A 27906-nucleotide genomic window follows, 5' to 3' on the forward strand; every position below is an offset into this window, starting at 1 on the left:
AAGGGCAATTCTCCTCCCTCCCCTCTAAAAACCCCAAGTGTTTTAATAAAGATCCTAGACGTGTAAATGGAAACAATTTTTATCATTGCCATCATTAATATGATAATTATCGCCATTATAGTGGACGGAAAAGATTTGCAAAATCTACAGGAAGGACGACAGAGAAGGAGTTGGCAATAATTCCAGGTTTATGGCAAATAGCACCCTAAACTGGATGGAGGATATAGGAGAAGCAGATTGAGCGAGACAGGGAAAGATTCAGGAGAAGAGAAACTGACGACGATGTGCTGGAGGGTGTGGGGAGCGGAAGGAAAGTAGGTGGGTAAGAACGAAGGTAGCTCAACAGTATATAAAGTTGAAGGAAAGGCTGCCACGGGGCCGAAGCACGAACTGCACCAGCAGTATCAAATCTGCGCTCCCTCCGGGTTTCTAATCTGCCCAACGTTCCTTGAAATACCGCGAGAACGCGAAGCCAATAAACCCTCCAGAGGTAGCCTAAAGACACGCCCCCCCGCCCCGCCCCTCGCGTCCGCGCCGTATTCGGTAGTCAATAAAATTGCGGCGTCTCGGCGTTTGCGGTGGTAATATGGCGGCTTCCATGCTGGGTTCTCTGCTGCGGACGGTCCGGCAGGTCAGGCCTGCGCCCTTAACCCCATGCCTCCTTCCCACTGAATCCCCAAACCCATGGGTTCCCTACTACTCTACCAACTGCAGTGCCCAGTGTGGACCCGTCTCAGGGGAGGTCCGAACTGCAGATTTGGTGTTCGTAAGCCTATAACTGACAGGCATTGAAAGCTGCAGGTTGCCGCCGATTTGTAAGAAGTTAGTGCAGGTGGAGAAGAGTAGGAGTCCGTGGATTGAGGCCCGAGGGATTCCCAACGTTAAGCAAGGAGAGTCGAGCAAAGACTTGGGCGTTCAGCGAGGGAGAGGGAAAGCTTGGAGAGTGTCGTGGCCCAGAGGCAGGTGACAGAATTTCTGGGAGCAGAGTGGTCAGCCCTCTGCTCAGAGTTGCCAGACCAATTAAAAGGGGGGAGATAACTGGCTATTGGTTTTAGCAGTGTGGAGGTTGGGGCCTCCATCATAGCAGTTTTAATGGCGTGGTAGGGGCCAAAGCGTTCAAGAGAGAATGAGGAAAGAAATTGGGAGACTACGAGTATCGACGAACCTTTGCAGATGTTTTGCCAAAGGGGAGCCGAAAAATGGGTCAGTAGCTGGAAGGACAGGTGGGTTAAGAGTGTTTTGTGTCTTTGTTTTTTCACGTGACAGAAGTTAACTGCAGGTTTTTGTGTTAAAGCGGAAGATCCTGTAGCCTGGGAAAAATTAAGAGAGGGAAGAATTGCTGGAGCTGTGCCCTTGTGTAGGTAGAAGGTGATGGGTCCCTGTTCCATTATTTGGTCTAAGGAACATGGACAGTTCATCACCTGCGGTAGCATTGTCCAATAGAAATATAATGCCAACTACATGTGTAACTTAAAACATTCTAGTGGCTATGTTAACAAGGCAAAAAGAAACATGAAAATTTTAATAAAATATTTGAAGCCAGCGTATCCAGAATATTACTTCCATATGTAATCTATGAAAATGACTTATGAGATATTTGCATTCTTTTTCATACCAGATCTTCAAAATCCAGTTTGAATTTTTTTTTTTTAACGTTTTATTTATTTTTGAGACAGAGACAGAGCATGAACGGGGGAGGGGCAGAGAGAGAGGGAGACACAGAATCGGAAACAGGCTCCAGGCTCCGAGCCATCAGCCCAGAGCCCGACGCGGGGCTCGAACTCATGGACCGCGAGATCGCGACCTGGCTGAAGTCGGACGCTTAACCGACTGCGCCACCCAGGCGCCCCTTCAAAATCCAGTTTGAATTTTACTTCCGGCACATCTGTTTGGATGCCAAATCTTCCGCTATTAACATGGAAAATGTAGCCCTACCAAAACAATAAAGTTGTTTGATATTTACAGCTGCTTCAGTTTAAATGTTTAATGAATTAAATTAGGAATTAATGTTCTCCAGTTGCACTAGTTACTGCATTTCAAGTGTTTGGTAGAATATGTGGTTAGCGGCTACTATCTTAGAATGGATCTTTAATAACAGGAGGGAATATACAGCATATGATTACAGATTCTGGTAAGTGGGTAGATGTAACAGATATTTATGGAAATTTCTGATTGCTTCTAATTCTATAATTAAAGAGAAGTGATCAGTGGCATGTGAGGATATGGGAGCAGGTGTTAGGGATTTAAGGAAAGAAGAAATGGTGTGAAATAGGAGTAGACAGGAAAACTAGTAACAAGCATTGTAGCAAGTATAGTGATGTTAGGGGCCAGAGAGTTGAGGATGTATGAAAGACAACATTGTATTTACACGCTATGGACTTCAGGCTGGGTAAGGGGAGAAAGGAAATCAAGACCTGACAGTGAAAAGGTGGTAGGCTCGGGGCGCCTGGGTGGCTCAGTCGGTTAAGCCTCCGACTTCGGCTCAGGTCATGATCTCGCGCTCTGTGAGTTCCAGCCCCGTGTCAGATTCTGTGTCTCCCTCTCTCTCTGGCCCTCCCCCGTTCATGCTCTGTCTCTCTCTGTCTCAAAAATAAATAAATGTTAAAAAAAATTTTTTTTAATAAAAAAGAAAAGGTGGAGGACCAATGAATTAAAAACCTCACAGGAATTGTTATTGGGGTGTTTGAAGGAACAAGCTAGAAATAAGCAATAGAGAATGAGATACACAAAACTGAGATGATAGAAGGCTTGCACTTAATGGTGATAAAAGACTCAGGGCAAGGAAGTTAGTACAAAAGTCACTGGAGGAGAGGGGTTCGAGGAACAGAGAGATCAGGGGATAATTTCATGTATATTGGCTCACCAGGAATTAGGACAAGAATATCAGAGAGCATCTGATTCTTTTTTTTTTTTTAATGTTTGTTTATTTTTAAGAGAAAGAGGAGCAGGGGAGGGGCGGGGACAGAGGATCCAAAGCCGGCTCTGTGCTGACAGGAGAGAGAGCCTGATGCAGGGCTCGAACTCACCATCTGCGAGATCATGACCAGAGTGGAAGCTGGATGCTCAACCGACTGAGCCACGCAGGTGCCCCTGAGCATCTTATTCTTGATTTCAGCTCAGGTCATGATCTCAGGGTCATGAATTCAAGCCCCGCATTGGAGCCTACTTTAAAAATAATAATATTGGAGAGAGTAACAGTGAGCCAGGATCTAGATTCATTTAAAAATGAAAGTGGTAGTTGAGTGCAGGAGTGAGGGGTGGTGGGAGGTATAACCCAAAAGCATTAAAGTCACAGCTTCCTTTCAAGAAGGAAGGTTTGGGAGCTGCCCTGAAGAGCGAGCAGTACACTTCCCTCACACCTCTACACCCAGTCGTGGGAGAGGAAAAAAAACGAAACAAAACTATAGGGGAGGCTATCAGGAGGGATTCAAGATTCAGCTAGAGCAAAAATCTGAAGATGGTAAGAGAAGTTGAGGATTTAGAAGATATTGATGACCATACAGCATGAATTGAAGAGGGCCCAGTGGAGGCATTTTGGGAGGTGACAAGGGGTGAGAAGGGGACAGGAAAGTGTATAGAACAGAATAGATTGCAGTCTTCATATATACAGCATTGTTAGAAACCAATAAGAAAATATTGACAATATAATAGAAATGTCGGCAAAGGACATAAAACATTCACAGAAGAAATAATGTAACCGACCAATAAATGTTTTAAGAGTGTATTTCTAGTCAGAAAAAAATTATACAGTTAGTAACGAGACATGTTTTAAAATGAGAGACGTTTTAGGGGCATCTGAGTGGCTTGGTTAAGTGTCTGACTTCGGCTCAGGTCATGATCTCAGGGTTCGTGAGTTCGAGCCCCACGTCGGGCTCTGTGCTGACAGCTCAGAGCCTGGAGCCCGCTTCAGATTCTGTGTCTCCCTCTGTCTGCCCCTCTGTCTCTTGCATTATCTCAAAAATAAACATTAAAATAAAAAAAAATGAGAGGTTTTAAAATAAATAGAAACCTGTTAGGAGATGGTAGAGAGGAAGTTGATTAGAAATAGTTTGGAAAAGAATTGAAGGAGAATGTTTAATTTTGAGTTCTAAGTCTCCTTAACTTTCAGTTTCGTAGGTAAAAGCAAACTTTGTGATGCCCCTCAACATAAATTGTTTCTTTCAGCCAAAATGATCTCCGCTTGTCTTATGAATATATCTTATTCATTTTCTATTTTGGTTTGGACAAACTTCACCTTTTCTCCCTTCCCCCCACCCCCCAGCTGTATAAAAATTCTGTCCCTTCAGAGCCTTACTGAAGGTCCTTTTTCCAGGACACTTGTTTCTAGCCCAGCCCCAGTGACCATGGTATTCGTTTGACTCAGTTATGTCAAATCAATATTGAAATTCCATTTGTGTTTATTTCCAAAGGTGATTGGAGAATTGTTGTCTTTCACCATGAGAATTTCAGCACTGAAGGCATTCAGTTTATCTTTTATTAATAGATTGAAAAAATGTTTGTTTTCCAGTAGTCTCATTTTCACTTTTATATTCTTTATTATTCTGTACATATATTTCTTCTATAAACAGCTTTTATTGGAAGCCATCATTACTTTCTATAGCTGAAATTTAATTAACATATAGCATTTACTCTGGTTTGGGACAGTCTTGAGTTTCTAGTGGCTTGTACAATCTATGCCTGCATTATGTTAAGCAAACTGTAGGTGAGTAAATTTGAAGGTCTAATTGACTTTATTAAGTAATCTTGAATCAGGCACCATCCCATCTAACAAGTAGAGGGAAGCTCTTAGGACTTGTACAAAATGAAGATTTTTTATAGGAAGGATGGTGGGGCAAGAAAGTTATCGGCAAAAGAAAAGGTAAGATCACCTTCCCTTAGGGGGAAAGAGCACTGGGCCTTGTGCAGATGATGTCATCTTCCTTTGGGGTGGGGATGGAGGGCCCATGTGGCACTCATTGGCACCCATCAGAAAATTCTTGACTGGGGCGCCTGGGTGGCGCAGTCGGTTGGGCGTCCAACTTCAGCCAGGTCACGATCTCGCGGTCCGTGAGTTCGAGCCCCGCGTCAGGCTCGGGGCTGATGGCTCAGAGCCTGGAGCCTGTTTCCGATTCTGTGTCTCCCTCTCTCTCTGCCCCTCCCCCGTTCATGCTCTGTCTCTCTGTGTCCCCAAAAAATAAATAAACGTTGAAAAAAAAAAATTAAAAAAAAAAAAAAAAAGAAAATTCTTGACTGACTAGTTAAGACTGCTTTTCTGGGGGAGATTGAAACTGCAATTAGATTAGAGACTAGGGCTAAGTGATGCCATTTTGGGTCTGTGGTTTTCTATTTTACAGTTACCCCCTTTTGATCTAATTCTCAGCTTAACAGAAATGTGATCAAAATTAAAGGCATTAACGCCACTCTCAGTTACCAACCTCAAGTTCTCGCAGATTTTGTTATTCCCTTGTGTGGCCTGTCCATATGGTTATGGCTTAATCTCTGGGATATTCACAAGTCATGGCTTCAGGTTCACAATTTTTTAAATGTCATTTTCTTTGTTCCTTAGATGTTTCAAGTCCTTTAAAAATTTTTTTTTAAGGTGGGGCGCCTGGGTGGCGCAGTCGGTTAAGCGTCCGTCCGACTTCAGCCAGGTCACGATCTCACGGTCCGTGAGTTCGAGCCCCGCGTCAGGCTCTGGGCTGATGGCTCAGAGCCTGGAGCCTGTTTCCGATTCTGTGTCTCCCTCTCTCTGCCCCTCCCCCGTTCATGCTCTGTCTCTCTCTGTCCCAAAAATAAATAAACGTTGAAAAAAAAAAAATTTTTTTAAGGTAATCTCTATACCCAACATGGGCTGAAACTCACCACCCCAAGGTCAAGAGTCGCACACTCCACCAACTGAGCCAGCCAGGCGCCCCCAGATGTTTCAGGTCTTAGGGAAATCATTTGCTTGGTGGTTAACAGCTGTGAACATGCATTTAAAGCTTTTAAGAGAACACAACGCACCACAGAAGTTATTATGATTACTAGAAGCAAGGTAATTTGAATATATGGAGTGTACTATAGAGCTATGGTTCCCAAGACCCAAACCAATCAAAATTAATTCAAAGAAAGACCCCATGCAAAGAGCTACCTTTTTAAGCCAAGTGACTTGTTCTGTGATCTTATGTAATTGAGTTTCAGCTTCCCCAGAAGTGTTAATCTAAGCATAGCAGGTGGTGGCCATAAGCACAGACATCTTGCTCAGATAAAAGATAATCAAGAGCTATTTTATTATGAAGGACAGCTTTGACTCGAGAGTCTAAGGATCTTTATTGGGCTGCTATTGCTTTAGCAACAGATTTTGCAATAATTCTAAGAATTAAGGAGCAGTTCTTGATCACAGCCTCATTTATGTATATCTCTAACCAGAGAAATAGGGACCCGTCAAAAGGAATGAATTCTGAGTCATGAATAGGCCCTTTTTAACTCAACAGTGTAAATTCAGGGGAATCGACTGATGAGATGTCTTATTTTGCTTGTGAAAAGTTAAAAGCCCAGTTAGATTTTAGCTAAGCCTGAAGTTAAAGAGGTTGTGCCCTCTTAGCAACAGCCTGGGAGATACAGCTGGGGACATTAATCTTTCCAGGCCAGTGCCAGAGTAAAGGAAAAGGAGGATGGATTATGGATTTTTAGTATGAAGTCGATCTGTCATCTTGGACTGAAGCAGTCTACCTCAATACCAGCCACTTCTCTTTCTTGTCAATTTGATTTAGAGGTCTGCAGCATCTGTAAGGACCAGGGGTCAGGTGGAGCTTTTGTTTTTTTTTTTTTAAGCTGTGTGTTGTGTACCCAGCACTTAATACGTTTTAGTTTTGCTGTAGCGTCAGTGGTCAGGAGTACTAGGTAAGGTCTTTTCCAGTGGGGCTCAAGAACTGTTTTTCTCTAAGAATGTTTCCAAAATGCCACTTTGATCTACATGTGCCACACTCTTACAAATACAACGTAAAGACTTAGTATTACTTATTTGACAATGCTTCCCATATTTTACTTATTTTTACATATTTTCCCCCAGCTCCTCCCCCCCCATTTATATATTAGCAAATCTTTCAGAATATTCCAGGTCAAAGACTTCATTTGTTTATTTTTAAAGTTTATTGATTTGAGAGAGAGTGTGTACATGGGCACTTGAGCAGGGGGAGGGTCAGAGACAGAGGGAGAGAGAATCCTGAGCAGAGCCCCACTGACCCCAGCCCTAGGTGGGACTCAAACTCAGGAACCCTGAGATCATGACCTGAGCCAAAATCAAGAGTCCCTTAACAGACTGAGCCACCCAGGTGTCCCTTAAAACTCATTTTATAAAATAATTTCATTTTAATCTTAACCAGCTTGATCATACATTAATATTCCTTTTCAAAGACTTCAACAAACCTATAACTTTTTTCCCCTACATTTCTGTTTTATCATGTGTTTTTAATTTGTTTTCCCCTTAACAAAAATTCATCTCTAATTCTCATACTTTTTTTTTAGTGAAAACATATCCTACTTCCTTGACATATGGAAATGTTTCCCTTATTTTTAGTAGTTTTAATTACATATATTAATTTGAATTTCTAACTTAGAAACTAATTTCTAGTGAAAAGTAAGAAGTAAGCAATTGTGAATGGTCTGGTAACCAGCATTCCTTAAATTTGCAAATTTATGAATACATTTTATAATTTCTAGAAACATGTATGTCTTTTTGAAATTTTTAAAAATATTTGAGAGAGGGAGAGTGGGCGGGGAGGGGTAGAGAGAGAGGCGACAGAGGATCTGAAGCAGGCTCTGTACTGACAGCACAGGGTCTGATTCGGGGCTCAAACTCACAAATGAGCCGTGAGATCATGACCTGAGCTGAAGTCGGACACTTACCGACTGAGCCACCCAGGTGCCCCTAAATATTTTAATGTAGCATTAACACACCTAAATATCTTTTAGTTTCTCTGTAATCAAAAGATAAACCTGTGTTTAGTATTTAATGTTTTAGTATTTTGTCCTATTTGGAAAGGATCTAGATATTTAATGAATTTATCTTAACTTGTCATTTAACTTAGCAAAACTTTAAGGTTTCAAGTTACTAAAAAGATTTGGACACTATTTTAAAAGGTTACCTAAAACTTTTTATTTGTTAAGCAATTAGGTTTAAATTACCTACCAAAACTTGATTAAACATTAGACAAAGTCTGCCATTATCCCTAAGCTATTATTTTTTGGTGGCCATGTTGTAAGCGACAGGTAGAATAAAAGTTTTATATTTAATGGTGGTAACTAAAGATTTGTCTGTTTTTAAACTTTTTTTTAATGTTTGTTTATTTTTGAGGAGGAGCAAAGAGAGAGAGGGAGACACAGAATCCGAAGCAGGGTCCAGGCTCTGAGCTGTCAGCACAGATGCGGCGCTTGAACTCAAGAGTCTGATGTGGGGCTTGAACTCAAGAATCATGAGATCGTGACCTGAGCGGAAGTCGGATGCTTAACTGACTGAGCCACCCAGACACCCCTAAACTAGTTTTCATATCACATCTGTTTTCAGATCCCATGAACTTGAAAAACATTTGGGTTAAATTCTAGTTTTCTGAGAGTTTTAGAATGCCCAAATTTTCCAAGCATTTGCCTTCAAACCAACTAAATAGAGCTCCTTTACTGCTCCTTTAGCAGTATCATTTGGAGTTAGAGAAAATATCTCATATTTACAACATAGATGGACACAAATACATAGATGAGATGTAAACAAAAATTTATAGCTTTTGTTTTTACTGATATTTCCAACTACCTCCTTGTATTTATTTATTTTTGGTGGGGGGGAGATGAAAACTTCCCCCTAAAGTTTTGCATTTTAAAGAATGGCTCTTAGGTCCTAGAGAAGAGGGTGGGTAGAAAATTTACAGAAAAAAGTATCCAAGTTTTCTTCAAGGTGGAGATTTGGAGCATATCTGTCTGTTATCAAAGGTGCTGGAGTCTGGGCTTGAGAACTCTTTCAGCAGCTTGTATTTTAAAAGGGGCGCCTGGCTGGCTCAGTCAGTAGAGATTGTGAAGCCTACTTAAAAAAACAAAAAAATAGAAGGGCCTTTTTCCACCACTTTTTTTTTCCTTTAGTCTCAGGTGATTGTGGGCTGCGCTTCCGTTTCAGAGATGTGATAAGATTTAATCATTTCAAGGGACAGAGAAAGAATGTAAAAATTTTTTATGAGAGCTTCAGGATAATTGCAATTTAAAATTTACCTTTTTTCTTAAGGACAGGACAGTTTTGTTTCAATATCCTGGTCTTTTATAATATGCACATTTTGAGAATAGGTGAGGTTTTAGGATTGTGAAAGATAGGTGGGTTTTGACTTTCTGGTTTTGGAGAGATTTGTAAGACAAAGACCGTTTTTCTCCAGAGAACTGTGTTACAGCCTGAATATCAAGGAACTGGCTCACGTTTTTAAATAGATTTACTTATTTATATCAGGGAGATTTTTAATGAAAATGAGAATGAAAAGATGGTTGTAAAGTCTGTATAAAATAAAGCATTTTAACAGAAGCCTTCTTTCTGGTTATAAGGTTCAACCTTGGCACCTATAATCCTGTTAGTATAAAGTATTAGCTTTATACTTTAAAACGTGTGCTGCTGTTCCACGGACAGGAATTCTCTGGTGGGCGGTGGGCAGTGTCTAGGATACACCTGCAAAGGTCGTGCATGAAAATGCCTGAGGCTGGCTGGGATTGATCATAGTAAACCAGGCCCTATGGTTTGTTTCTCAGGCTTCCGCTAAAATCACTTTCTGCTTTCGGCGTTTACAAGAATAGTTGATATACTTTGAACCTAGAGATTAGGCTGGAGTACTCTCTCTGAATCTTGTAGGGAAGAGGAAGTTAAAACAGACAGACGGGGCTGGATTTTAAGAAGGGGAAATTTTGGGATGCCCAGGTGGCTCAGTTGGTTAAGCATCTGACTCTTGGTTTCGGCTCAGGTCATGATCTCACAGTTTCGTGGGTTTGAGCCCTGAACCAGGTTCTATGCTGATAGTGCAGAGCTTGCTTAGGATCCTCCCCCTCCCCGACCCGCCTCTTCCTCTCTCCCTCTCTCTCTCTCTGCCCCTGCTCAGAAAGCTCCAAAATAAGCTTAAAAAAGGGGGGGGGGTATTTTCATTGGATGTGGACATTTATCTGTCTTAAGCCTAATTTTTGTTCTTTTTTTTATCTTAACCAAAGATACTCTCATACGCACTCTCTATTATAGCCATAAAAAGGCTTACTGATAGGAGTCGATATTAAAATTAATAAGACCCGACTTGTTAATGGCCAATGAAGCCTTTAAATTGGCTACATTTGGGGAAAAAAATTATAAAGAGCTCTCAATTGCCTTATTAGTAGAAATGGCTAGTTTTAGGGACTCCTTTGACAATATAAAAGAACAAAAATTAGAGGTGCCTGGGTCGCTCAGTGGGTTGAGCGTCTGACTCGACACCTGCATGTCACATCCATGCAGTGGAATATACAACCTAAAGAAAAGGAGAAGCTTTTTAACTTATGGATATGAAAGATCTCCAAGATACATTGTTAAATGAGAAAAAAGTAAGGGCATGAAACATGGGACGGGGGGTGTATATGTATTTGTATAGGCAAAGGTCTCTGGAAGGATACGGGATCTAGTAACAATGGATACCTTTGGAAGTGGAGGGGTCATCATTGGTCAGATAAGGGATGAGGTAGGAGAGAGTCCACCCTGTTTTTTCTTTTTACATTTTTTTGGTTTTTGAACCACTATTAGCCTAAGTAAAGGTCAAACAATTATAATAAAAATCTAAGAAAATGTTTCACTTTCCAACACACCTTATTGGCATTATTAATTACCACCATTTTGGCTTAATGGACATTTGTAAAAGTTATTTTGAATTAAGTCTATTTAAGTTATTAAAATGATCCAAAATTATTAGAAAAAAGCTATTAGGTCATAAATAGTAAAAGGGATCACAGAATGGGAGACACTGGCAGAGCCTGGGTCTCACTGTCCTTCACCTTGTTCCTTGTATTTTAGATGGTTCCTTCCTCAGCTTCAGGTCAAGTTCGAGGTTATTATGTAGACTGGAAAATGCTGCGTGATGTGAAGAGACGAAAAATTGCCTACGAGTATGCAGATGAGAGGCTTCGAATCAATTCCCTCAGGAAGAACACCATTTTGCCAAAAGATCTTCAGGTGAGCTAATTAAGATGCGTCCCAATGTGCCACAAGATCATTCTCAAAAAGCACCGTTGATACTGTTGTAACTTAGTAACAATGTAATTTCTGGAGGATATGATCAAATTCTCCCAGTCAACCTAAATTAATACCCTTGAAGTTATTCTGGTGAATTTCAGATTAAAGAGAACTTTTCATTCCTAACTAGCCTTTTAACTGTTTATTAGATGATCCTTAGAAAGTACTGGTGAATGGTAATCACACAGAAATTGGACAGTTATTTTGGCCTAAGGTCTCTCCCCCACTTCTTCCCACTCTTTCAACACCTCCAGGCATTGGGAGGCTGTGCTGACTGAGGCCATGTGCCTCATATGTGGCCTAAGCTGTTCCTCACCCAGGGCAATGGGTGCCTGCCTCTCTGAACTCCTTCACCCACCTCTGTGTGCTGAGGTGGTTTTCCATCTGGTTTACTTTCTTCTCATACTCCTTAGCTTGAATAAGAGGATGCCAACCGTGTTTGGCCTCCTGAAGCATATGGGTCCTGCACCTAGCTGGTGACACAGCATACCTGCATTCATGAGTCTTGTTGAGAACCTGAACTCAAACTCAAGGCTACTCAGACTATCAAAAGCTCAGAGGAAAATAAAAAAATACTTATAGAAGCTGGCTGAATAATATACAGGCCACTCATTACCATTAATTCTTTTTAATCTTGTCCAGATTAGCCAGATCAGCAGAAAACTGAGTGTCCTGAACCATTCGGTTATGGCTTTTACCATACGGCATTAAGCTACTTGCTTACATTTAGGGAGTCGTAAGAGGAGGCCTCTGAGAAAAACTTAAGATGTTGCGGAGGATGTTATTTATGAAGACCCCCCCCCCACCCCCACCCCCCCCCCCCCCCCCCCGCCCCAAGGAATGGCTCTGGTATGAGAACGAGCAATAGCTGTTCAAGGACTCTGTGAGTTGTAGGAACTGATCCTGGCTCTGTGTTGCCTACCAAGTAGCATACAGATCAAACTTCTGTCCCAGAGGTCTGTCTCTAACAGACTTACAGGCTTTTCACAGTGCACACTATTGTCTCATTGTCCCTGTGCCCCAATTTCCTCATTTGTAAACTGACTTAAATCTTTTTTGGGAACAAGGAGAGGTATATAAGTGTATATATATATATATATATATATATATATATATATATATATATGATAGGTACGTACATACATACATAATTCATAGCTCTTCTAGGACAGCCTCCATGAAACTTGACTTCCAGCCTGGTCTCCCCTCCAGTCCACTTTATAGCACATACTATCTACCATTCATTGACTTAATTGTCAGTGTATAGAATTCACTAACTATTTCATAATGGCAACACATGCACAAGCTCTTGGAGATTAGGAAATAATTTTTTTTCAGCTGTGCAACATATATATTTGATTTGCTAATTCTGTATATTACTCTGTGTACAATGATAATGATAAGTGTAGTCATTGTCACCATACAATGTTACACAATATTTTGATTATATTCCCTATCTCTGTGACGTACTTCTTTTATAACTGGAAGTATATACCTTTAATTTTAAAATAACAAATAACATTAAAGTAACATTTAATGTTATTAGTTTCAGGTAACTAACACATTGATTCAAAAATTCTGTACATCATGCTCAGCCATAAGTGTAATCACCATGCAACGTTATTGCAATATTATTGACTGTATTCCCCATGCTGTACTTTCCTTTTTTTGTTCTTTAATTGAAGTATAGCTCATGCACACTGTTAGTTTCAGGTGTACAACCTAGTGATTTAACAACTCTATGCATTGCTATCCTCACCACTAGTGTAGTTACCATCTGCCACCATATAACGCTATTTATGATACATTGACTATATTCTTATGCTGTACCTTTCCTCCCTGTGACTTACTCATTCCATAACCGAAGCCTGCTCTTTCTATTTTCCTTCACCCCTTTTGCCCATATACCCACATATCTGCCCTCTGACAATCACCGGTTTTCATTTTTGTGGGTGAATTTCTATTTTAGTAGTTTGTTCAGTTGTTTTTTTAGATTTCGCATATAAGTGAAATCATATGGCATTTGTCTTTCTGTTTTACTTATTTCACTTAGTATAATAACCTGTAAGTCTCTCTGTATTGTTACGAATGGCAGGATCTCATTGCTTTTTAAGGCTAATATCTCATTGTGTATACATACACATCTTCTCTATCCATTCATCTATCATTGGACACTTGGGTTGCTTACATATCTTGACTATTGTAAATAATCCTATAATCGTAGGGGTGCATATATTGTTTCAAATTAGTGTTTTTGTTTCTTTGGACAGATACCCAGTAGTGGATTACTAGGTTGTACTGTTTTCTATTTTTTATTTTTTGAGGAGACTTCATACTGTTTCCCACGGTGTCTGCACCAATTTACATTTCCACTGCAGGAGATTTCCCTTTTCTCTATATCCATGCCACTATTTAATTCTACCCATTCTGAAAGTTGTAAGGTAATGTCTCATTGTGGTTTTGATTTTGATGGTTAGTGATGTTGAGCATCTTTTTATTTGTCTGTTGGCCATCTATGTCTTCTTTGAAAAAATGTCTATTCAAGCCTTCTGCCTATTTTTTAACTGAATTATTTGCTTTTTTGGTATTGAGTTGTATAAGTTCTTTATATGTTTTTGGATATTAACCCCTTATCAGATGTATTTGGAGATGTCTTCTCTCATTCAGTAGGCTGCCTTTTTGTTTCGTTGATGGTTTCCTTTAATGTACAAAAGGTTTTTATTTGGTGTAGTCCCAATAGTTTATTGTGTTTTTGTTTCTCTTGCCTGAGGAGATATAACTAGAAAAATATTGCTAAAGCCAATGTCCAAGAGATTACTATCTGTTTTCTAGGAGTTACGTGGTTGCAGTTTCTCACATTTAGGTCTTTAATCCATATCAAGTTTATTTTTGTGTGGAGTGTAAGAATGTGGTCCAGTTTCATTCTTTGGCAGGGAGCACTTCAGTTTGCCCAATCACATTTATTGAAAAGACTGTCTTTTCCTCATTGTGTACATCCTTACCACCTTGTTATAGATTAATTAACCATATGAGTGTGGATTTATTTCTGGGCTCTCTAGTCCTATCCCATTGACCTAGCGTGTCTGTTTTTGTGCTGATACCATGCTGTTTGATTGTTACAGCTTTGTAGTATATCTTGAAATCTGGGTTTGTGATACCTCCAGCCTTGTTGTTCCTCCAGTTTGCTTTGGCTATTCAGGGTCTTGTGTGGTTCTAAGCAAACTTTTGTATTACTTGTTTTAGTTCTATGAAAAATACTGTTGGTATTTTGATAGGGATTGCATTGAATCTAGAGATTGCTTTAGGTAGTATGGACATTTAAACAATATTAATTCTTCTAATCCATGACTATGGGATATCTTTCCATTTGTTTGTGTCATCGTCAGTATCTTCCAGTTTTCAGAGGGTAGGTTTTTCACCTCTTTGGTTAAATTGGCAACCATACTAGAAGTAGTACGTTAATCACTTATGAAGCCAATATGGGAATTAAAATGCTAAAGTAGTAAAAATCAGTTTTATCTACAAAAATTAGTCTAAGGATAAACAAAATAAGATGTAAACTATAACATCATATACATAAAACATGGATGGGGTTAATTTAGTGCTTTTAGTGTATGTTTGAATTTAAGGTACAGCAACATAATACAGACTGTTAAACACTTAAGATGTTATATATAACATCTTATATATAAGATGGTAACCACATTTGTGGTAACCACAAATGAAGAAGTTACAGTAAATACACAAAAAATAGAGACAAAAATCCAAGCATAACACTAAAGAAAGACCTCAAACCCCAAGCGAAAAGAACAAAAGAAGAAAAAAAAAATAGACAAAAACTACAAAAACAATAAGGACACGACAAACTGCTAATAACTGCATATATATCAGTAATTACTTTAAATGTGACTGGACTAAATGCTCCAATCAAAAGATACAGGATGACGGAGTGGATTAAAAAAAAAGACCCATCTGTACACTGCCTACAAGAGACTCACGTCAAGACCTAAAGATGTATACAAACTGAAGGTGATGGGATGCAGAAACACATTCCGTGCAAATAGAAGTGCAAAACAAAAAAAGCCAGGGTAGCAATGCTTTAGGTGCATTTTCTGCACTGTGGGGATGGCAGAGGGAGAGGTGAACCAAGATTTCATTGTCAAGATGGAAAGCCCACCCCTAGCACTCCACAGGATTGTGCCAGCCCACCATCTCCACATACAAGTAGTTCAGGTAAACAACCTATGAGTGTAACACTTAGAGAATGATTAAGGAAAACTAGATCTTCATTTGATTCCTGTTACAGTTTGGTAAAACATCTTAAAGTAGAGAATGAAGAAAATGATCAGACTTCAGAGAAACCAACATCTTCAACAGAAGAAAACTGTTTGAATTTCAAAAAAAAAAAAATTTAAATACATAGACAATAAATTTGAAGAAAGCACATATTTGAAAAATACCTTCAAGAATATCAGTTCAGGGGCACCTGGCTGTCTCAGTTGGTAGAGCATATGACTCTTGATCTTGGGCTTGTGAGTTTGAGCCCCACGTTGGGTATAGGGATTACTTTAAACAAAATAAAATCTTTAAAAAAAAAAACAAAACAACATCAGTGCATGTGAATCTAAATTGATAGTCATGCAGTGATCTGCAAAGTGTTGTTGTGGATGAGGATCTTCTCAAATAAGGATTAAGTGTGAAGAAAAAAGCAAAATTGGTGAAGCCAATTGAGAAGAAAGAAGACCTTCTCTGGAGGCCAAAACTGGTCAAAATGTACAGATCAAAGACTGACATGTCTCAGTGACAGTTAATACAGAAGTGGAGAAGCTGGAGCCAGCTGTGGCTTTATGAGTTGCAGTCAGCTATGTCTGAGGAGAACAAGAAACCCAACCTTACAAAGCTGATAGACCCCTGTGGGTTAGATGATCAATTGCTACCCTGTAACAGAAATGAAGAAGAATTTGTCAGTGTTTAATAATTTTTTCTCCAGAATATTTTTGAGAATAACAATTTAAGAGATACCTAACACATTTTAAAAGGAAGATAGAAACCATTAGGGCTTAAAGAAAGGTATCTCGATGAACATCAGTTTAGGGCACTCTGTTATATAAATACAAAGTAGGCTCTAAAATGAAAAATTAGGGGGCACTTTGGTGGCTCAGTTGGTTAAGTATCTGACTCTTGAGTTCAGCTCAGGTTGTGTTCATGGTTTGGGAGATTAAGCTCCGTGTTGGGGTCTGTGCTTACAGCATGGAGCCTACTTAGGATCCTCTCTCTACTCTCTCTCTGCCCCTCCCAACTGCTCGTGTGCTTTCTCTCTCTCAAAATAAACTTTAAAAAATAAATAAAATGAAAATTTAGGATTGTGGATAAATTTTCCAAAGAAAACTGGACATTTAAAGAAATGTGAAAAAAATTTAGACCATGTTTTAAAAAATAATTTGGACATTCCTTGAAGTCTGTTTTAATACCTTTGGGTTTAGTGGTCTAAAAATGCCTGCATGTCTCCTAAGTTTATGAACATTATTTCCAAGTATCACATGTTTCCATCTGGATGGTATAGCAGGTAATTACTTGTTCATATGTCCAAAATTAAAAAAAAAAAAAAAAGACTTTAAAACAAAGACTGTAGCAAGAGACAAAAAAAAAAAAAAGGCATTACATAATGATAAAGGGATCAATCCTACAAGAGGATATAACAATTATAAATATTTATGTACCCGGGGCGCCTGGGTGGCGCAGTCGGTTAAGTGTCCGACTTCAGCCAGGTCACGATCTCACTGTCCGTGGGTTCGAGCCCCGCGTCGGGCTCTGGGCTGATGGCTCAGAGCCTGGAGCCTGTTTCCGATTCTGTGTCTCCCTCTCTCTCTGCCCCTCCCCCGTTCATGCTCTGTCTCTCTCTGTCCCAAAAATAAATAAACGTTGAAAAAAAAAAAAAATTAAAAAAAAAAAATTTATGTACCCAACATAGCACCTAAGTACATAAAGCAAATATTAATAGATATAAAGGGAGAAATCGACAGTAAAACAATAATAGTAGGGAGCTTTCACACCTCACTTATTTCAGTGGATAGATCAGCCAGACAGAAAATCAGTAAGAAACTGAGGCTTTGATTGTCACATTAGACAGACCTAACATATATATAGAACATTCCATCTGAAAACAGAATACACATTCTTTTCAAGTACACATGGAACATTCTCCAGCATAGATCACATGTAAGTTCATAAAGCAAGTCTCAGTAAATGTAAGAGGATTGAAATCCTATCAAACATGTTTTCTGACCATAACAGTATGAGACTAGAAATCAATTACAAGAGAAAAATCTGGAAAAAACACAAACACTTGGAGCCTAAACAACATGACACTAAGCAACAAGTGAGTCAGGAGGAAATCAAGGAGAAAGTCAAAAAAATACATGGAGACAAATGAAAATAAAAACACTGTAGTCCAAAATCTTTAGGACATGGCAAAAGCATTTCTAAGAGGGAGGTTTAAAGTCCTACAGGCCTACCTCAAGAAATAAGAAAAATCTCAAACAACCTAACCTAACACTTAAACTAGAAAAAGAAGATCAAATCTCAGAGCTAGTAGATGGAAGGAAATAATAAAGATCGGAAGAAATAAATGAAATAGAGACAGAAAAAAAAATAACAGTAGAAAAGGTCAATGATAGAGCTAATTCTTTGGAAAGATCAACAAAATTGACATTTAACCAGACTTATCAAGAAAAAATAAGGAATGTAATAAAAAATGAAGGAGAGGAAATTGTAATTGACATCACAGAAATACAAAGGATTAGAGAGAACATTTGAAAAATTACATGTCAACAAATTGGGCAATCTAGAACAAATGGATGAATTCCAAGAAACATACATTTTCCCAAAACTGAATCAGGAAGATGTAGAAAATTTCAACAGGGGTGCCCAGGTGGCTCAGTTAAGTGTGTGACTTTGGCTCAGATCATGATTTCATGGTTCATGAGTTCGAGCCCTGCATCAGGCTATGTGCTGACAGTGCAGAGCCTGCCTGGGTTCATTCTCTCTCTCTCCCCCTTTTCCTTTTCTTCTTCCGTTCCCCCACTAGCTCACATGTATGCATGTGTTCTCTCTCAAAATAAATTTTAAAAAAAAAAAATTTTTTTTTTCAACGTTTATTTATTTTTGGGACAGAGAGACAGAGCATGAACGGGGGAGAGGCAGAGAGAGAGGGAGACACAGAATCGGAAACAGGCTCCAGGCTCTGAGCCATCAGCCCAGAGCCTGACGCGGGGCTCGAACTCCCGGACCGCGAGATCGTGACCTGGCTGAAGTCAGACGCTTAACCGACTGTACCACCCAGGCCCCCCTCTCAAAATAAATTTTTAAAAAAGTAAATAAGGGTGTCTGGGTGGCTCAGTCAGTTGAGCATCCGGCTCTTGGTTTCAGCTCAGGTCATAATCTCACAGTTTTGTGAGTTTGAGCCCTGTATCTGGCTCTGTGCTTAGGATTCTCTCTCTCCCTCTCTCACTGTCCCTCCCCTGTTCGTGCTGTCCCTGTCTCTCTCAAAATAAATAAACTTAAAAAAAAACTTTTTTTAATATAAATAAAAGAATATTTGAACAGACCTGTTAGTAGTAACAAAATTGAATTGGTAATCAAACTCCCAACAAACAAAATTCCAGAACCAAATGTCTTCACAGATAACCTCTACCAAACATGTATAAAAGAGTTAAGGGGTGCCTGGGTGACTCAGTCGGTTGAGCATCCACCTCTTGATTTCGGCATGGGTCACGATCCCAGGGTTGTGGGATTTAAGCCCAGCATCAGGCTCTGTGCTGAGTGTGGAGCCTGCTTAAGATTCTCTCTCCCCCCTCTTCCTCCCCCTCTGCCCCTCTCCCCTGCTCGTGCTCTCTCTCTCTCTCTCTCTCTCTAAAATAAATAAATAAAATAGACTTAATGTTTATTAAACTATTCCAGTAAATAAAAGAGGAAGGAAAACTCCCAAATTCATTCTACATGGCCACAGTTACCCTGGTACCAAACCAGATAGAGACACTACAAAATCTGATGAACACAGGTGGAAAACATCCTTAAAAAAAAATTAGCAAAGCAATTTCAGCAAATATATTAAAAGATCATTCACAAAGATTTATTTCAGGGATGCAAGAGTGGGTCACTTTTGGCAAATCAAATCAGATACACTAACAAGAGAAAGGATAAAAACCATATGATCATCTCAGCAGATGCATTTGACATAATACACTAGCCATTCACAATAAAACTCAGCAAAGTGAACATACCTCAATTTAATAAAGGCCATATATGAAAAACCCCCAATTAACATCATACTCAGTGGTGAAAATTGAAAGTTTTTCCACTAAGTTCCAGAACAAGACCAGGATGTCCACTCTCACTACTTTTATTCAACATACTACTGGAATTCAACTGCAACAATCACACAAGAAAAAGAACTTAAACCATCGAAATTGGTAAAGAAGAAGTAAAACTGTCACCATTTGCAGATGACCCGATACTATATATAGAAAACCCAAATTACTCCACCAAAAAACTGTTACTACTGATCAATGATTTTAATAAAGGTGCATGATAAAAAAATTAATATACAGAAATCTATTGCATTTTTATACACTAATGAAGTAGAAAAAAGAAATTAAGAAAACAATCCCACTTACAATTACACCAAAAAGAATAAAGTACCTAGGAAATATTCTTAATGCTTAATAGTTTGACAATTTAGTGGATTTTATATGCATTTTCTTATTTAATTTATGCACTTTTAATATGTTAGAATAATTACTGTGCTTTCTTACAGTCTAGCACAGGATCAATCATACTTGTCAGGTTTAAATGAATACAATCACACTAATACGCACATATATAAGAATAAACTTCTAAGAAATCCTTAATGCAAACTTTTGCAGTAATCTTTTTCCTCCATCTTGACCACTTTTGCCCTTCTAGATTCATTCTTTACATTGCAATTGATCTTAAAAATGTATATCTCAGGGTGCCTGGGTGGCTCAGTCGGGTAAGTGTCCAACTGTCAGTCTTGGCTCAGGTCATGATCTCAGAGTTTGTGAGATTGAGCCCCATGTTGGGCTCTTGGCTCAGGTCACGATCTCACGGTTTGTGAGATCGATCTCTGTGCGGAGTCTGCTTGGGATTCTCTGTCTCTGCTCCTCCCTGTCTTACTCTCTCAAAATAAATTTAAAAACTTAAAAATAAATAAAAATGGAAATCTCACCTGATCTTTCATCTTTCTTACTCCAGCTGCCAGAATCTTTACCACAGATGTCAGGGCTCTGTTATCCTCATTCTCCAGCCTCAGACCACATTCCCTCTTACTTGCTCTGCATCCCAGAGGTTTCAGATTTTAAAGATTCATAAATCATATGGGGAATAACCAAACTTTATACCTTAAGGAACTAGAAAAAGAAGAGTAAACTTTAAGCCCAACTTAGCAAAAGAAAGGAACTCACAGGGGTACCTGGTTGGCTCAGTTGGTAGAACATGTGACTCTTGATCTCAGGGTTGTGAGCTCAAGCCCCACACTGGGCGTAGAGCTTACTTAAAAAAAAAAAAAAAAGGAAATAATAAAGATCAAAGCAGAAATAAATTAGAGACGAGAAAAACACTAAAGATCAATGAAACTAAGAGCTAATATTTTGAAAAGATAAACGAAATTGACAAATCTTTAGCTCAACTAAGTAAAAAAGAGCAAGAACTCAAAATCACAATGAAAAAGGAAACATTACATCTGAGATCACAGGAATACAAAGTATCATAAGAAACTGATATGAACCATTCATTAAATGCCAGCAAATTGGAGAACCTAGACAAAATGGGTAAATTCCTAGAAATATACAACCTAATGAGACTAAGTGGAGGAGAAATAGAAAATCTGAACTGACCAATAATGAATAAGGCTATTGAATTAGTGATCAAAAACCTTTCAATAAAGAAAAGCCCATAAATGGCTTTATGAGTGAATTCCATCAAATATTTAAAGATAAATTAATATACTTCTCAAACTCTTCCAAAATATTAAAGACAAGGGAACACTTGCAAATTTATATTATCAGATCAGCATAATACTATTACAAAGCCAGATAAAGACACTATAAGAAAAAGAAACTACAGGCCAATTTCCCTGAAGAATATAGATGCAAAAATTCTCAACAAAATACTAGCAAATCATATTCAATAACATATTAACAATATCATCCACTATGACCAAATGGGATTTGTCCCTGGCATGCAAAGATGATTCAACATATGCAAGTCAATAAATATGATATACCACCTTAATAGAATAAAATATAAAACTCATGGTTGGGGCACCTGGGTGTCTCAGCTGAACATCTGACTCTTGATTTTGGCTCAGGTCATGATCTCAGGGTCATGGGATTGAGTCCCGTGTTGGGTTCTGCACTGGGTGTGGAGCCTGCTTAGGATTCTCTCTCCCTCTGCCCTCCCCTACTTGAACTTGTTCTTGCTCGCTCTCTCTCTCTCTCTCTCTCTCTCTCAAAAAAAAAAAAAAAAAATCATACGGTTGTCTCAACAGATGCAGAAAAATCATTTGGCAGAATTCAACATTATTTCATGATAAAAGCTCTCAACAAAGAGCTGCATGTGGAAGAAACATGCAAAAAAAGAATAAGCCCATAGCTGACATCATATTCAGTGGTGAACAGCTGAAAGCTTTTCCTCTAAGATCAAGAACAGGAAAAAGATGCCCACTCTTTGTTCTTTTATGCAACATAGTACTGGAAGTCATAGCCAGAGCAGTCAGGCAAGAAAAAATTTTCAAAGGTATTCACATCAGAAATCTGAATAGGAAATAATATAAGCTGATGTACAATGGCATCAAAATCAATAGAATATTTAGGAATAAATGTAAAGAGGGGACAGATCTGTACACTGAAAACTATAAGACATTGATGAAGGAAATTGAAGAAGACCTAAATGAAAAGATAATTCTGTGTTCAGGGATCAAAAGAATTAATATTAAAATGTCCATACTATACAAAGCCATCTGTAGACTCTTTGCAATCCCTATAAAAATTCCAATGGCCTTTGTCACAGAAATTAAAAAAAAAAAAATTCTAAAATTCATATGGAATCACAGAAGACCCCTGAATAGCCAGAGCAAATCTGAGAGAAGTACGAAACTGGAGGCCACATGCTTTCTTTTTTTTTTTTTTTTTTTTTGTAGTAAAAGGACCTACACACCTCCTGACTTTTTTTTTTAACATTCATTTTTTTTTTTTTTCAAAAGAGAGTGCATGTGTGAGTTGGGGGAGGGGCAGAGAGGAGACAGATCCAGAGCAGGCTGCATGCTGTCAGCACAGAGCCCAATGTGGGGCTCAAACTCATGAACCAGGGGATCATGACCTGAGGCAAAGTTGGACACTTCACGGACTGAGCCACCCAGGTGCCCCTACACACTTTCTAATTTTTAAAATGCTATTACAGGAGCGCCTGGCTGGCTCAGTCATTAGAGCATGCGACTCTTGATCTTGGGGTTCTGCGTTCAAGCTCCACATTTGGTATAGAGATTAGTTTAAAAAAATCTTTAAAGAAAAAAACTTCATTACAAAGCTATAGTACTCAAAATAGTATGATACTCCATAACACATAGAGCAGTGGAAACGAAGCAAGAGCCCAGAACCCAATCCAGTTGATTCCCAACAAGCGAACCAAAACTCAGTAGGGGAGGAGTAGTTTCTCTAACAAATGGTGTTGGGGAAGCTGGATGTTCATGTGCAAAAGAATGACACTGGGTCTCCATCCTATACCACTCCCAATAATTAACTTGAAATGGGTGAAAACTTAAACCTGAAACCGTAAAACTTCTAGAAGAAAACATAAGGGAAGAGCTCCTTGACATTGGTGTTGCAGTGATTTTTTAGATATGACATCAAAAGCATAAGCAACAAAAGCAAAAATAAATGAGTGGGACTGCATAGAAGTAAGCAGCTTCTGCACGGCAAAAGGTCTGAGAAAGGGTGCACTAATTATTGAAACTGGAGTTTCCTCAAAAAGTTAAAATTAGAACCATATGATCTAGCAGTTCTACTTCTGAGTGAAGAAAATGAAAATACGAATTCGAGAAGATATCTGCACCCCCACATATATTGCAGCATTATTCACAGTTGCCAAGTCATGGAAGCACCCTATGTGTCAGCAAATGAAGGAGATATTTATTCAAAGAAAATGTGGTGCGCGTGCACACACCCAATGTAGTAGGATTTTCCTTTTGTAGTAACTTGAACGTACCTTGGGAACATTACATTAAATCAGAGGAAGACAAATGTTTGATCTCACTTACATATATAATGTGATAGAAGTTGAACTCATAGGAATAGATTATAGTGGTGGTTACCAGTGGCTGGGAGGTAGGGGAAATGGGAAGATATTGGGCAAAGTGTACAAACTTCTGTTTATAAACTGAATAAGTGCTGAGAATCTAACATATAAAATGGTGATTATAGTTAACAATACTGCATTACATGCTTGAAACTTACTAAGAGAGAGTAATATTATATGTTTCTCATCACCCCCCAAAAAAGATAATTATTTGGGGTGATGGAGGTGTTCATTAGGCCTTATTGTAGTAATTATTTTGCAAGGTATACATGTATTAAATGTGTTAACACAATGTTATATGTCAATTACATCTCAATAAAGCTGGGAAAAAAACATGGGGAGACAACAGAAATAAATACATTCACATATTTTCCAAATGACTTAAACAAGAATGTATATAGTGGTGAAAAACTGAGGGCTTTTCCTTTAAGAACCGAAACAAGACAAGAATGTCTACTCTTGCCACTTTTATCCTACATGGTACTGGGAGTCCTAGCCACAGCAATCAGACAAAAGTTAGGTTTAGATAGCATCCAAATTGATAAGGAAGAGGTTAAACTGTCACTATTTGGAGGTGACAAGATATTATATATAGAAAACCCTAAAGACTTCACCAAAAAACTTATTAGAGGTAATAAATGAATTCAGTAAAGTTTCAGGATACAAAATTAATTCACAGAAATTAGTTGCATTTCTATACACTAATGACAGAGTAGCAGAAAGAGGCATTAAGAAAACAGTCCCAGGGCGCCTGGGAGCCAGTTAAGCGGCCCACTTTGGCTCAGGTCATGATCTTGTAGTTTGTGAGTCCAAGCCCACGTCAGTCTCTATGCTGACAGCTCAGAGCCTGGAGCCTGCTTCAGATTCTGTGTCTCCCTCTCTCCCTGCCCCTCCCCTGCTCACATCCTGTTTGTGTCTCTCAAAAATGAATAAAAACGTTAAAAAAAAGAGAGAAAGAAAGAAACAGTCCCATTTACAGTTGCACCCAAAACATTAAATAGGAATAAACCAAGAAGTCGAAAGATCTGTACTCTAAAAACTATAAAACGTTGATGAAAGAAATTAAAGACGATACAAACAAATGGAAACATATTCCATGCTCATGGATTGGAAGGATGAATATTGTTTAAATGTCCATACTACCCAAAGCAATCTACAGATTCAGTGCAATCCCTATCAAAACACCACCAGCACTTCTCACAGAACTAGAACAAATAATAATAAAATTTTTATGGAACCACTTACGAGCTCAGTAGGCAAAGTAATGTTGAGAAAGAACAAAGCTGGAGGTATCCCAATCCCAGATTTCAAGATAAACAGCAAAGCAATAATAATCAAAACAGTGTTCTACTGGCACAGAAGTAGACATAGATCACTGGAAAGGAAATAAACTCAGTTAATCTACAACAAAGGAAGCAAGCATGTACAGTGGGGAAAAGACTGTCTCTTCAGTAAATGTTTTTGGAAAACTGGACCACTTACTTAACCATACCCAAAAATAAACTCAAAATGGGTTAAAGACCTAAATGTGAGGCCTGAAATAAAACTCCTGGAAGAAAATATAGGCAGTAATTTCTTTGATATCAGCTATAGCAACATTTTTCTAGATATGTCTTCTTAGGCAAGGGAAACAAAAGCATAAATAAATTATTGGGACTACACCACAATAAAAGTTTTTGCACATCAACAAAATGAAAAGACAACCTAATGAATAGAAGATATTTGCAAATGATAATAGGTTAGTACCCTAGATATATAAAGAACTCCTACACTCAACACCCCAAAAAAGCAAAAAATAATTCAATTAAAAAGAGAGGAAAAAAAAAAAAGGACCTATGAATAGACATTTTTCCGAAGAAGACAAACAGATGGCCAACAGACACATGAAAAGACGTTCCACGTCACTCATCATAAGGAAATGCCAGTCAAAGCTACAATGAGATGTCACTTTACACTTGTCAGAATGGTTAGAATTAAAAAGATAAGTGTTGGCAAGGATGTGGGTTAAAGGGAATCTTCAAGCACTGTTGGTGGGAATATAAATTTGGTGCAGCCACTGTGGAAGACAGTGTGGAGGTTGCTCAAATTAGAAATACTGTATGATTCATTCAGGGCGCCTGGGTGGCTCAGTCAGTTAAGTGTCTGACTCTTGATTTCAGCTTGGGTCATGATCTCACATTTTGTGAGACTGAGCCCAGGACTGGGCTGTATGCAGTCAGCACAGAGCCTACTTGGGTTCTTTCTCTTTCCTTCTTTCTCTGCTGCCCCCCCTGCTCTCACACGCACACTCTCTCAAAAACAAATATTAAAAAATAAAAAAAAAACAAAAAACTATATGATTCAGTAATTCCACTACTAGGTGTTTACCCGTGGGAAACGAAAACACTAATTCAGAAAGGTACATGCACCTCTGTGTTTACTGCAGCATTTTTTACAGTAGCCAAGATACAGAAGCAACCTAAGTGCCCATCGACAGAAAATTGGATAAAGATGTGTGTGTGTATACATATATATATACACAGTGAAATATTACTTAGCCATAAAAAGCAATGAGATCTTGTCATTTTCAACAACAGGGACGAACTTAGAAAGTATTATATGCTAAGTGAAAGAAAAATGCTACATATGCTTGCATTTATACATGGGATCTAAAAACAGAAAGACCCATAAATACAGAAAACAAACTGAGGGGAGAGATGGGCACAAGGAAGGAGAGGGAGTGGGAGGCACAGGCTTCCTGTTATAGGGTGAATAAGTCATGGGGATGGAAGGTACAGCATGAGGAATATAGTCAGTGGCATTGCCTTAGTGTGGCGTGGTGACAGTTGGTAGCCATGCATGTGGTGGGCATAGCACAATGTGTAGACTTATCGAATCACCATGTTATACACCTGTAGCTGACATCGTGTGTCAACTGTACTTCAATAGAAATAAAAATAAGATTCAGAGAAAGAAAAATTTATACAGCTGCCCTATTCATGATAGCTCAAAACTGGAAACCACCCAGATGTCCATCAACTATAGAATGGATAAGTGAATTCCAGTATGATGAAAAGAAATTATGTATGGTCACACAATGAAAATCAAACAGTATGGATGAATCTCACAAGCATATTATTGAATGGAAGAAGCCAAAGAGAAATGAATAAAAAAGAATGCCTATTATATGGTTAGATTTATATAAAATTCTGAGTAAGAAAAGCTCATCTGTGGTGTTAGTAATCAGGTGAGCTGTTAGCTGACAGTGTCTGTGCTCAGTGTCTGAAAGGAGGCACAGCCAGGGCCTGGGGTACCCATCATGGGTTTTTTTTTGGTTTTTTTTGTACTCTAGTTCCTTATTACTCAGATGTTCTGTTAAAAGTTACTGAGCTGTTACACTTCTGGTTTGTAGATTTTTGTGTACCTATGTTAAATTTCTGTAAAATTTTAAAAATTGTATTGGGAGTATGCCAAATATTTCTGTCATTTTTCTGGTCTGTTTCTAGCCAAAGGTTAGGGTTCACTACTGTGTCCAAGGTTCTTCGGACAAACTGGCTCTATCAGTGAATCTAGCCCTTTGTTCCCCTACTCCAAGCATTGACTTACGCATATAGAATAAATATATGCCTGTGATATGTGTAATAATGTTGTGACTTCCCTTAGGAAGTGGCTGATGGAGAAATCGCTGCCCTTCCCCGGGATAGCTGTCCTGTTAGAATCCGAAATCGCTGTGTTATGACGTCCCGTCCGCGTGGTGTAAAGCGGCGCTGGAGGCTTAGTCGCATTGTCTTCCGTCACTTAGCAGACCACGGGCAACTGTCGGGGATCCAGCGGGCAATGTGGTGATCAGCTCCGGACCCACTGAGCAGGGAAACCAGGTCTGGCAAGAAGAGACTTCTCTAATAGACAAAACCCTGGTTTTATAGAGGTCCAATGTAGGAGTCATCTAGTCTACCTGATACTGCCTACTGTTAAATTACTTCTTAATTTTAAATTAAGAAATTTGGATGTTTCATTCTGTCAGTGAACTCTGGCCATCTGTGAGTTCTCTCTTCTCTTGGACTTAAAAATGAAACATACTGCCTCCCTGCATAGTACAAGGAATACAGTAATAAAAAATATTGTGAACATATTCTCTGTATACCTGCCTTTTCCTTCACATTTAATCTTTTAATAACATCCTAAAAGTTCCTGTATTTTTTAAGTACATGATTTCATAAAGCAATTTTTATCTAACAGTTAATGCAACTCATGGACAAGTAGCTCATCTGTGACAACTTGTAATCTTGGGTTGAGCTTCCCTGACATGCAGAACACTTTACCAT

The 27906-nt window shown here is 38.8% G+C and overlaps 1 protein-coding gene across 1 annotated transcript; it reads left to right on the forward strand.

Annotated features, from left to right (window-relative positions):
* Window positions 1-558: 558 nt before the first annotated feature.
* Window positions 559-27713, forward strand: MRPS14 (mitochondrial ribosomal protein S14). The gene is made up of 3 exons (XM_047076969.1): window positions 559-631; window positions 11012-11170; window positions 27245-27713. The coding sequence occupies exons 1-3, from the start codon at window positions 587-589 to the stop codon at window positions 27425-27427; spliced, it is 387 nt and encodes a 128-aa protein (XP_046932925.1). The 5' UTR covers window positions 559-586; the 3' UTR covers window positions 27428-27713.
* Window positions 27714-27906: the final 193 nt, after the last annotated feature.

This window comes from Lynx rufus, unplaced genomic scaffold (genome assembly GCF_022079265.1).
Source record: "Lynx rufus isolate CCGP_SWC_20201006 ecotype Redwood Valley unplaced genomic scaffold, mLynRuf1.p SCAF_15, whole genome shotgun sequence".
NCBI lineage: Eukaryota > Metazoa > Chordata > Mammalia > Carnivora > Felidae > Lynx > Lynx rufus.